The 13,215-nt window shown below is 42.6% G+C and overlaps 1 protein-coding gene across 1 annotated transcript in view; it reads right to left on the minus strand.

The window, feature by feature from the left end:
* Positions 1-1,113: 1,113 nt before the first annotated feature.
* TBXAS1 (thromboxane A synthase 1) overlaps positions 1,114-13,215 on the minus strand; it is a 231,389-nt gene continuing 219,287 nt past the window's right edge. The window contains exons 10-13 of the mRNA XM_059816257.1: positions 10,934-11,022; positions 8,343-8,480; positions 5,383-5,545; positions 1,114-4,752 (exon numbers count right to left, since the gene is read on the minus strand). Coding sequence (XP_059672240.1) covers positions 4,678-4,752; positions 5,383-5,545; positions 8,343-8,480; positions 10,934-11,022 — 465 coding nt within the window. The 3' untranslated portion in view covers positions 1,114-4,677. The remainder of the gene's footprint in view (positions 4,753-5,382; positions 5,546-8,342; positions 8,481-10,933; positions 11,023-13,215) is intronic.

The following is a 13,215-nucleotide window of genomic DNA, read 5'->3' on the forward strand; positions in this document are numbered from 1 at the left end:
AACTTTAGACAAAAATTGATATTGAACCTCTTTTCTGAGTGAGGAGGATATCTCTTGGCTACTTAAGACAAGAAACTGAGCAGGGGCAGTGTAGTAATCTCTCACTCCTACACCACGTGAGGAGAAAGATAAACTGTGAAGGTTGTTTCCTTTTTTGATGAGGTCCATCCTGGCAAGACAGATGGCAAGTCAGCAGAAGCCAAACAACGTTGCTGTGCCAGTAGTGCGGTATGCAGCACAGTAGTTTATGAACCCCTGACCCCCCACCTGCTGGGCTGGGTAGGGGTCGGGCAGCCAGCCAAGGTCAACCCACCACACCATTTAATGAGTTTTACCTGTCGTCAGGTTTGTCATGATATGCTGTCTAGATTTTATAAGATATAGGTGTCAAAATCCTGTCTATACGTGGTGGCAGCAAAGGAATGGCACTACACTACCCAGTTCGGATACCTGCAGCCTGGCGCAGTAGAGGTGGTGGATAAGAGGAACTTAGGGGGATGGCATGTACCAGCTGTGGTGGTGTGCTCAGTACTGCTTGGCTTGGAGAAGACTTGCACTTTGCTTCTTAGAAACCATTGCTCAGAGCTGCCTTTGAGCAAAAGGGCAAGTGGGAGTTGTAGTAATGCTGCTTTACTTGGAATATCTCTTCCAGCACAAAACCCAGGAGGATGGCTATTTCATATGGCTGGGATTACTGGTGCTTGCCTGTTTTACCAGGAGAGAGACTTCATGGGCCTGAATAGCTCCCTTGCACTTCTTGTTTCAGGCCTGGTCACGGCTTCATCTCTACTTGCAAAAATCCTAGCAATTGAGGGAATCCTGCTACCTCCTTCAAAGTAGCCATAGCACCCAGCGATGCAGGGAGCAAACATCTTAGAGACTTAACAGATTTTTCACAGTCAGAAGAAGGAGAGTGGGGCCAGGGCGAACCAAGCAATGAAATAAGCAGTTTGTAAATCAGCTTTAAATTCTTTTAGCATATTTAACTACTGTAAATGCACAGAAGAATCTGATATTAGGTGAAGCTGTGTCCAACATGGAAACATCGTTTAACAATGGGAAATGAGAAGGTGGTCATTTAAGAAAGTATCACACACAAAGAGGAAATTCTGCAGTTTAATACCAGGTAAGAATAGATAATTCAAATTTACAATCAATCAAGCATCATGATTTTTAACACCCAGATCCATTTTTCCAGGAATACTATTTATAAAGTACAGAACTGTAAAGGTTTTCTATCTCAGCACTCAGTAAAAATACCACTTTATACTGACAGCTTTCCGTAATCATTGCAAAGTCCCTGAAGATGTTTTTAATAGGTTTCCTTTACCAAGCAGCCTTTGCTTCGTATCAGCTGTCAGAGAATGACTAAGACCCTTTTGTAAAACACATGCCCAATTTTAAACAAGCCCACAGCTCAGCAATGCAAGACAACACACTTACTGTTTCGGAGGAGAGAAATTATTTTAAATCAGCTTCCTTGTTCCTCCCTAGAATCAACTGCTGTTTATTGAAGCATGCTGTACCACACATGCTAACAGTCACCATAACTTAAGGATATAAAGTTATGTTTTGATATTGCAACTATAAACATAACTCCTTTTTTGGTAGGTTTTTTTTAATGAATACTAAAGCCAACTCTGCTCAGGATCATTTTGGGACTGTATTATATGGGTGCACAAACACACTGTGATTAACAGGATATTACCAGCTTCTGGTTTGCAGAGCTGCTGTCAGTCTCATGTCTCGTTTTTTGCAAACTTGTCCTTCCAAGGGGATTAGAGGAGCTCTGGTCCCTCAACACAGCTCTTTCTTTAGGTATGTTGCTGAGCCCACACAGCCAGGGAGAGGGCCAGCATCGTTAAGTAGCCTGGTAAAATGGAAGACTGTGCAGTGTCTGCTGACTGTAGCAGCAGCTGTTGTTTAAAAGGAAGAAATGGCCTGGGGCTTTTCCTATAGTACTGGAAAGTTGGCAGCCTTTTCTCTATCTTATTTCTCGAGCTGTCTCACTAGGCCTGCATGTAGAACAAGGGAAGATGCACTTCCAGAAATCTGGCTTGGCCCACAGCTGCAAAAATAATTCCTCTATTCCATACCGCTACAAACTGACAGGTGAAAATGGATATTACTTCCTAACTAGAAAACTTTGCAGGACAGTTGAAAAAATGTTAGCTCAGACTGTAATGAGTTTACTTGCACATGTACTGTCCGTGTTCAACTTAGAAGTGGCTGGGAAAGACTCTTGGTGCAGTTTCCAAGCCTGTAAAATGTGATGCACAGTTGCAGCCAGTGCAGTACTGTTTTTTTCCAGGGGAGTCAACATGATACTCAAGATGATAGTACTCTGTCCAGGCACAGAAATATGAGTTGTTCAACTACTCTACACATTAGTGGCACTCTCTCAGACAAATATTGAGGGTACAAACAGCATTCAGATGAACTGTAGAACAGTCGATACAAAAGCATATTGAAGAGAGAGATAAGCTTGATTTAGGCTTGGAGTGTCAAAAATGAAGCACACAATGACCTGCTAAGTCACGTTAAGGAAGAAAAACAGTAAAAAGGTTTTGAAGGGATGAACAAGCCTTTGACAGCTGACTTCAGACTAGAATAAGCTTCCTGCTCATTCAGGTAGGTGGGATGTTTTTAGGCAAGGCCCGTCCAACTTTTTGCCAGTTGTATGTATAAGCTGTACAGTCAATCAGCTGCCAGCACACTTACTTTCATGAGGGAAAAATTATGAATAATGTGTGGAAATTAGGTATGTACAGTATATTGCTTTTCAAATAAATAACAATCACTCTATCAGTAATTAATAGATTCAGTGTATCTGCAACAGGGCACTTTATTAGCATGCCAGAGATGGTCCATGGAAATAGGAACAATTCCAAGAATGCCAGGTCAGTACTTCACCACTACTACCCGTACAGTTCTGGTTTTTTTAAAAAAAAAAAAAAATCCCATGAAAGAGAAAGACAAACTCTTCCAGCAGCAAGAAACAGTAATTTGATCAGTGTTAAGGCAGCGTGTGGGAAGGCAGCAAAAGGTGCTTGCTGGAGAGAAACTACAGCTAGGGATCAGTGAGCAGATGGCTCCTTCCAGCAATCCTTGCAGTGAAGCTGAGCAGTCAGTCTCTTCCTACTGCTGTCATGACACTTCCCTGTGCATACCACCAAGAGAGATGCTGTACCTAAGGAAACCTTGAGCAGAGTATGTCAGCAGGCAGAAAGTGAACACTTGCAAAGAACTGAAAGGTATTCCTTATTCTTACGGTGCCATACGGATTTTTGCTATTTCTCAAAACTTAAAAAAGAAAAACAAAGGGCCCTGAGACTGAGACCATCTCCTCTCATGGTTTTGTTGCACAGCCAACCAGTTTGTGGTGCCCACTGAAGGAAATGGGTTTTTTTCAGGTCAATTGATCACTGCTGTTTGATGCTCCACTAGCTGTGTGGTGATTGAAGGACTTTGTAGAGGAGCAGGAAAGAGCATGGAGGGAATGCGAAGCAGGAAAGAGCATGGAGGGAATGCGAAGCATGAAAGCGTACTGCTGCTTTGGCTATGAAGATACATGTGCACAGCCATACAGCTTGACTGGATCCATGGTGCTGCTGCAGCTGGCAATCAGACAAGTTCCTTCCTGAGTGGAGTGAGGCACTTGGGACATCACCTGCTCTGGGGTGACATAAGGAATCAAGAGAGCTGCTGGGACTGATGATCCCGGATCCCACCCCCTTGCCATTGGCTTTAGTGCATGCAGCGCTCTTAATTTCCTTGAGTCAATGAGCTAGACAAGAATGGTCCCAAATGCAATGCTTGGAAAGGAATGGCCTCAAAGCAGTGAAGCAGGTGTTGTACCAACACCTTCTGAATACCCCTAAATTTCCTCCAGTATTCCTCCTTTCATTAAATTTGTATCTTCTTTCCCTCCACCTTTCCAACAGCAGTTCAGTAACCAGCAAAATGACTGCCACCTCATTTCTTTGGTCTTAGCTACTGGAATTTAACTGGTAAAGAAGGGAACTTCATTCCTCTTCAGTCATATTGATGCAATGTGTCAAGTGCAAATTGTTAATCTAAGCATATTTCAAATCACTTCAAAAGCGTGAAGAAGGTGCAACTCCGCTTTACAGACACAGGGAGAGATTAAGCACTGTGCAGGAGACTCTGCTGTGATTTTTAGCAGAATTCAGGATAAAATCCAATGTACTGGATCCCAGGTCTTCTGTTATAACTGTGGTGCCTCTTGGGCTTTTTCTAGAGTAAGGACTTAGAAGTGCATGAGAAGTATGCATGAGATAATGAATTGTAATTAAAATCTATTGTAAATCTAGTGTACACTTAACACCTGCTCCATTCATTGAACTTGAGCATGAAAAAAGCATTCTCAAAGAGGAGTGAAAGGAAGTGTAATGTAGAAAAGCAAGTGAAAGTGGGATGCTTCTTTACAGATACTATTCACAGCAATTTGAAAACCACCAAATGACTGTGGAGCCCACATCTCATTTTAAGAAGTGACTGGAGGATCTCCCACAGGAGGGCAGTGAGGCAGCACCTACTGACCGTCAGTGGGACTTAGGCTCCTACCTGTCTTCAGGGTTTTGAAAAATAATTATACCCAGTGAATCACTGAACAAGGGCTCCCATCCCAGGAGGTTTCAGGATGTACATTTTCTTTTAGCGAGATTCTAGCATAATGTAGACTCCATTTTTTGGTGCAAGTGTGGCTTTTGATTTTAGCTGCAAAGGAATCTGAAAGAAAAAAGAACATCTTATGTACAATTATATGTATTTGATTATGTGTGTATAACAGCCCCACATACAGACAGACATTTTTGCTGGGGGACTGATTCATACCAGGATTACCGTGGAAGCTGTAAAGTACTTGTTTTACAGTCAGCTGTGGTAGTGTAATATTAAATAGAATTTACAGCCAGAGGCTGAGGCACTGTTTGCCTAGGTATGTTGTAGATTTGAACAGAAAGAAATTAACTCTGTAAACTCTAGGCCTGCTGAGTAAGTGCCAGGTGCAATATATATAGCAACAGGCATATACTAAAATGCTGAGCTCCTATGAAAGATGCACACCCCTTCTCACCCTGTATAAATCAAGATATTTTGATTGCGGTGTTGCTATACTGCTGTCTACTAAGGCAGGGGTGTGTAACTGTTTGTTTTGTTGGAAAAATCATAAAGGTTAAATCACATTTTGATTAAAACATGCAGTCCAGGCTTCTTATGGCTCCTTAGTATGGAATTGGCTCTAGCAATTTTCTCAAATGAAGAGAAAGTCACAAAGGCAAGTAAGCTGTCCTGTCTAGGACACACTGCCAACTCACTGAAGTTGACAAGTGTGGCCTTCAAGCCTCTGCATGTACAAACCTCAGTCTCTGAGCAGGTCTTAAATTGAAACTTCTGCAAAATCCTCAGCAGAGTAATTTTTGTCTCCAGCAAACCCATCTTCATGCCAATGCAGCCACGGGGTCCTGCCCCAAAGGGCAGGTATGCAAAGGGATGTCGTGCCTTCTTGGCCTCCTCTGTAAACCTAGAAGGTGCAGAGATGGAAACTGGTTCAAGAAATGCTTTTTGCTCCTGATTCCATGTTTTTCATTTACATCTCAGAAGGGGGTTATTTCAATTGGTCTTAATGAACAGGTCAATAGGACTATTGACAGATTATGTCCTGATGGGGCTGATGCCCTTAAGTAAACAAGTAATTGACTTATGATCATCAGCCTTTGTCAGCTGGTGATTCCAGGAGAGGACAGACAGACGTTAGTATTACCTCCAATCTATCTTTAAAGAAATGCTTTCATGCAATGACAATGCTCAGAAGAATAATAACTTCAGGTGCAGGCATGCTAGCTGTGTAGACCTTTGCATGCATGACGGAGAGATTACAGCTAATAGGAAACTAATGGGCTGCAATATGAACCACCTAGAATTAGCAACAGCACTTCCCTGCTGTGCACCGGAGAAGCAGATCAAGGGGACTTTCTCACTGAAGGTTGCAAAGGGAAATGAAATCTCATGGGATTGGACAGGCCATGGAAGACAGCTATTACAACTCAGTACAGCCTTTCTTTCTGCTCTTGGCCCAAAGAGACCAGGTTCCCATTTGGGAAACATTGAAATTACAGACATTTCTGTTCTTAGAGATGAAGTACCTCAGTCCAATTGGAAAGACTGATTAATGTGGTAATCTGTATGCAGATCTGCATCAACTAGTTAGCTTTAAAATACTTGATCAACCCATTAGAAAGGAGTCTTTTGGGTTTTTTTCTCACAGGGAAGGAAACAAAATTCCTATTTGAACAGCAGTCCAAAGGAAAAAAAGTAAAATCTCTTTGCCAACATCTGCAAAGATGGATGTATACCAGACAGAGTACGTACAGACATGAGTACAGAGTATAAGTCAGGCCAAGTTGTTACAGCCAATGCATAATCAGCAAGGTGAGGCTCCTCCTGGCCTGTGCTGAGACACTGATCAGAGTGGTTGCGTAAAATAAGCAAACCTTCACAGTGGTGGTATTACCCCGGAAATTTACATAGTCCTCCCATGTCGTAAGGTATTTGGAGCTGTTCTGGTAGTACAGAACTACTTTTCCAGTTCTGTATGTGGATAAAGGTTCTGTCCTTCATATATAGGGTCATCCCTGAAAGTGTCCCATCTGTTTGGGTACAGTTTGCAAGAACTTTAGACTGCTAAGGCCCAGAGAACTCATGCAGGGTAGAAAGAGATGAGAGGTAATACAGGCTATTTTGAGGTTTGGAAAAATAATATTGTGTATTTCTGCTAACACCATCCCCATGCTTAGATATCCTAAATAAAATTGGCATACTACTGCAGAAAGTACTATAGAAGCCATAATTTGAGATTGAAGGACCATCAACTCATGTACTGAGCACTGTTGCATATCCCATGCAAACAGGTTAATGCAATTCTTGCCTTGCTCACGCCCATATATCATTTTGGTAAATTTAAAGTCTCCCTGGTATTATTCCTGAGGCAGATTTCAAAATGAAATATTAGGGGGGAAAAGGCTGTAGCTGAATTAATTTATTTATTTTTTGTTAAGCTCTTATTTTATAATTCTTACTATCATTACCAACTGATACAAGCTGGGGAGAGTGTTAGTAATTATGCTTCATTCCTCAGGGATATTTCAAAAGGGAATTCATCTCAGAAACATTATAAACAACACCATATGAGTCAAGGGGGCTGCAGCCCCCACTATCCATTTTACCCTGTAATGCGCTTTCATACTACTGTTAAAGTGGTGAATAAACAATTAAGACAGCATTTCTAGATAAGCATTGCTAAAAAAAACCACCCAGACTTCCAGTTATTGCTAAGATTCCTACCCAACAAAAGCTCTGGGCCTCTCTAACCCTGGCATTACCCTTCTTCATGAAGATATGCCTGATAGAGCATATGCCAAGATTTGCTCCAGAAGAAGCATTGGGGAAACCCACCTACACCAGACATGTGTTGTCCTGCCGGCAAAGATGGTCCTGGGCTGCCTGCAGCATACCCAGTTGTTTATGGAGCATACACTTTTTTTCTTAGACTTTTCAGCGTAGTGGTAGCTTAAAATGCAGCTGCCCACGGAACAGCTTAAAATATAGCTGCCCACAAAACAAAATTTTGTTTCCATACAGGACTGCATCAGCTGAAACTCTCCCTGTAATCTCAACTCAGCATCTGTAAGATAGGGCAGGGTACACAAACACAACTTGATGTGCCCTCCCCACTTAAAGTGAATAAATGCTCCATGTGAAAGTATATCTTGCCAAGCAGAGCTAAGAACTCAGGATGCTAACTTATGGACAGAGAGCAAATTCCCAGTGGGAGATGGGATAGGTTCCCCACTCAACACTGTACCCACACCGTTACAACATCTCGGGTGAAAAGGCTGCTCTAAACCAGCCAGGAGCTGGATGAGTTTCCTGGGTAGCTCCACGCCAGTGAATATGCTATCTCACTTCAGAATTTCTGCATCTGATTTGGAAACAGGTCTGAAAACCTGCACCACATTTCAACCTTGACCAGACCTTGCACCTTCTGTGGGATGCGCCACTATCACCACTTGTCTAATTTGGTAGAAATAAGGTATTTTATGATCTAAATTAAACTGTGCTCCTCTTGGTGGAAATACTGCTTCAGGTGAATAGCGGGTGACTATGGCTGCGAAGGAGCAGCAGGATCTGGTGTCTCCACTGGCTAGGCTGGAGTCCTGTGCCCAACCTAATGCGTGAAACAGCATTTAAGGCAGGCCTTTCATCTAAACAGGCCCAAATAAGGACTTCAACCTAAGAAGGGAAAGCACTACTCCATGTACCTCTCAGGAATGAACTTCTCAGGCTCTGGCCAGAACTCAGGGTTGTGGTGGAGATGTCCAACTGCGGTTTCAATGACAGCCCCAGCTGGAATACGCTGCCCCAGCACTACACAGTCTTTAGCTGCTTCCCGAGTGAACCTGCAACAGTAAGTGTCATGTATCCCAGATGATTAATAAAGGTAAAAACACAGCAAGAGGGAATCATAAAAGTCTATCTCTTCACCTGGACTGACCCTGCAATTTCAGGGGTAACACTGTTCCAGTAGAGAAATACAGCAACCCTTGCTGATACTAGTGTCTTCTCAGGTTACAATCGTCTCTACCTAGAAGCACACAGCTCCAACCCAGCTGGCTAACTTTTGTCCTTTTCACAGTAAAGCATTTCTCATTGCTTACGGTTTTCCAAAACGTTACCTGTTAAACTGCAATTTTGCTGCTAATGTTGGTTTTAGACTAATTTTTTATGAAAACTGCAGATGAAATGTGTCAGTCATCTCTAATGACAGGCAGAAAGAGTATGCTGATTTGCTTTCAGGAAAAAATTATATCAAATATAGTTATGAGTTTGTTTATTTGAGAAGCTCCCCCACGTTGGGACAGCACCTGAAACATAGCAAGGGATGGTTTTAATACTAGGGTTAAGTGTTCTGCTGCTGCTGCTGCTGCTGCTGCTGCTGCTGCTACAAAAATACAACCAATTCACAAACCTTGAAAAACTGCATTTCACATACACTCATCAAAGATAGGCATGACATTAGCAACAAAACTCTTCAGTTTCCTCCCACCCTGTGGTGACAGGTGACACAGTAGGACTGTCCTTAGGAACCTCATTGTGGCAAAAGACTGAGAAAAGCCACCTGCCAAAGCTGAGCTTGGGTCTGTAAACCTTGTAAAAAATGGTGTGTGGGTGTGCATGTGTGCTGGCAGATCCTGATCTAGATCTTTTGGTGCCTGGGTGGTCGCTACAGACCCCAAATCAGCCCAGACCTAGGCGGGTGCCCTGCTATCTCAGCCTAGGAGCTATTCCCTGGCACCAGCTGGGAGCACAGGGGCGAGACAACAGGCAGGAGCTCCCTTTGCTGCTCCCCACACTGTTCCTAAAAAGTTGAAGAAAGATTTCAGTTTCAGGGCTGTCAGCCTGGTACCATTACAGGAACACATTCTTTCCTCGCTGTCACCCATCTCTTTCTTTCTCACAGACAAACAAATAACAGAGGCTCCAAACCTGGGAAAAAAACACTGGCATGCTAAAAAACACGTTGACAAGCCATCCTTCTGATCCTTACAGGAATTTGGTGATAGTGGAAACATGAGTTCTGGGGAAGAAAGTTCTCTGGCTAGTAAGTTCATTTTTTAAAAAAACCAACTACTTTTATAACAATCTTGGCTGCTACTGAATTTTCCCCTAACTCAGCATTATCCTTGTCATAGCCAATTATCATCTTTCTGAGGCACTGGTCTGTCCTATCCATTCCACATCCATCAGAGTAAAAAACAGATCAATAAACACCACCAGCAATGCCAACCGAAACTCCAGAACAACTTTACTCCATTCTCATTCTGTTTCCCATATAAGACTGATTGTTTCCCAGTGTTTCAGCTGAAACTCAAAGATCCCTGATGCTTTAACTGGCAAAACAATTTCCACTTGTATACCATGTATAACAGTAAAGCCCAGTCATCTCATCCAGGAGCAAGTATCTTTGACATTTGCTCTCTGAACAATCCTGCAGATGTCCATGGAAAAATCTTGACTTCCAATCTTTGTGAATATATAAAAGAGAATATGTTTTTAAGCTTTTTTATTTTAAGGTGCTTGCAATCGTGGGGTAAATTTTTCAAAGGCTCTCACAGCAAGCTCAGCTTTGGCTCCTTTCCAGTCATCTGAATTTTTCCCCCCACCTTCATGAGAAGCAGTGCAACTGGCTGACGGCTTTGAAAAGTTCCGTTCTTAACATTTGCATTTATGCTTATGATAACTTAGAAATTTGACAATCAAACAGTTTTCTAATTTCTTTTCCCCTTGTTTTCAGTTCATCAATATAACTTAGTAAAATTAGTCTTGTGTGAACTGGGGCAAAACTTTCAAAATCTAATGGATGTAGCCATTAGCTTAGCTATATTAGTATGATACAGTACTAAGTGCAAAACGGTAGGGATCCAAGTTAAACACACATGTAAAATACAGCTTTCTGAATGTGCAACCCTTTCACAGATCAGGGCCTTAATGACCAACAGGCTAGGGTAGGTCTTTGCTTCGTATACCCGAAGCCTGAGGCATACGGCAGCAGCAGCATCTGGCTTTCTAAGGCCAGTCCTGCTGATAAATGGCTCCATCCTCTAACCTTGGGGGATGTGAAGAATGGTGAGGAAACAATCAACTTGGCCAATCCATTGTAAAAAACTGCTTTAGAAATACCAGTATTAGCCAGTTTTCCTTCAGTGGGCCACATCTTTATATCTTTCAAATACACAAGCAGTATTGATATTGGCACAGAGATCAAGGGCACATTGGTCTTCCAATAGCAGATTTCCATTTTATAGAGCTGGGGATCTACCCTGTGGAATCAGAAGGGGGAAAAAAAAGATACCTGAATGCAGGTGGATACATGCGCAATGTCTCTGCAATCACCATGTCCAGATAAGGGAGTTGTTCTACATTTTGGTAATCAGGGACCATCTGAAAAGGCAGAAAGAAAGCAACAATTACATTTTCTCACATTTAAGTGCCAAACTCATCTCAGATTAGCTTTTAAATCATCTATTTTTTACTGGGCATTTTTCCTGTAGAAGAACTCAATGTCTCATCTGAAACAGTAAATGATAAAATTATACAAAAATGTGGGCAGTAATTAAATGTCTGTATAACATTCCTTTCATCATCAAAACGGTTTGGTGCGCAGCCCAGCTGAAGATATAATAATAAATCAACTTGCTAGGAAGTATTAAAAACAGGGTGTTACAGAGAGCATTAATAGCTACAACGGAGCTATTGTTTTATACATGCACTAAAATCTGCACAGGACCCTTGTTTCTTCCCAAAGACAAGAGTGTGACTTTGTTCACAGGAAACAGCAAGTCCTTCACTTATTCTTGTTGAAGTTGGAGAAAACCCTTTGCCCTTTCCCAGTTACAGAAATAAAGCCAAGTGCTAGTGCTGTGATGCCAGTAGAGGGGTGGGAGACGGTACTGGAAGAAACCGGCGCCCTGATGAGGAACAGCACGCAGTGGTGAATCGCTCTGCCGAGTAGAGGGGACTGAGGTACAGCTCAAATCCCACCCAGCAGGATTGCAATAGTGCCCGGTGAGAGAAGCCTGTTTCCTCCCATAGCCACCCCTTGTGTAACGCTGCTTAATTTTGCATGGCGGCCAGTGCCTGAGCCCACATTTTCCTAAGTCTACAAAATCACCCAGCCCTTGACAACGAGTGGTGGGCACTAAAACCCAAACAGGGCTGTAGCTCAGAAGACTTTGCCCTCTGACAGGCAGCAAACAGACAGCGAGAGACACCAAACCGCAGACAACCACCAGCAGCAGTGACACGACTCAGTGCATGGACAAACAGAGGGTTTCTCCCACTGTTACCTTCCTTGGAAAAAAGACGTTTTCCCTGTCTTATTCAGTGCTCTCAGCAGAGGGCAGCTAAAGTACATCTAATAACCTCACCAGGAAAGCAGAGTTTTGTTTCAAATTAGAGCATCTCCTAAAGACTGACACAGAGTAAAATTGGAGAAAAGCGCAGACGTCAGACTAGACTAAACCTTTTATGAAGATTTGGGGCCCCTGCCGTTCACAAAGGGGACTGGATTCCATCCTTCCTTTATTTACTACAGCACTTTTCATGTATAATGCATATTTTATTGAATTTTCATGCAAAAGCATATGGTACATACTGAAAATACTAAGCAGTGAACAACTCCAGATGGTATGCAGAAAAGGCATACAATAGAACGAGGATACCTTGCTGGATTAGGGTATCCCACTTATTCAGCACTAAGCCACCATGCACCATTTCACATTAACTGATCTTTTCTAGGAAGGAAATAGATACATTCTATTATCCCCATTTTTTGGCTCAGGAAAGAAAAGCAAAACCAGAGAAAGTAATTTGCACAGGCTGAGCAGAACCATTGTGTCTGCTCCTCTCTTAGGGAAAAAGATGCAACTCAGCTTGTCAATAGATGAAACATTTTGTCAGGATACGTCAAATATTATCAATACAGGAAGTATAGACTGCACAGACAGCCTTTCAGTGTTGCTTTTATATTGCAGTACTGCCTACTAACTCAAACCTTTGGCTTTGGTCGATGGTTATCAGACAGAGGACTAGGAGACTAAAAGCCACAAATGGCAGCAATGTCATAAGAAACATGGCTGAAGGCTGTGTGAGGAGCTGCGCTCCAATAATTTGAACAGCTAAAACCACAGAGAGGTGGATGATTTTTATCATCCTTGTTTTGCAGGAAGGGATCTGAGGGCTACCTGGTTTTGCATGGGAAGTAAGTAGCAGAGGCTGGAAATGAACGCTGATCAGACTCAAATTTCAGGCCTTCGTGGCAAAATTACCCTTCTCCATGACCACACAGGTGCTCTACGCTTTGATGTAAATGCATGCTGTGGTCTGTATTCATTTTATTTCTGCTAATTTTACCTCTCTCTTTCAGAACATTTCTCTGTCCTTTTTATACGGCTCTCCTGCATCTCTTTGGATCCTGGGTCAGCATCTGAGTCCTGTCCCTGCAACCCCTCCTGATTTCATGGCCGGGCTGGCTGAGGGAAGAGTTCAGGCTCAGAGTAAATGAGTGGTGGAGCCAAGAGCACACTGTGATGTGTTCGATTCTCTGAGCCATGCTCTTTCCACTGGGCCTTCCTG

The sequence above is a fragment of the Gavia stellata genome, chromosome 4, assembly GCF_030936135.1.
Source record: "Gavia stellata isolate bGavSte3 chromosome 4, bGavSte3.hap2, whole genome shotgun sequence".
NCBI lineage: Eukaryota > Metazoa > Chordata > Aves > Gaviiformes > Gaviidae > Gavia > Gavia stellata.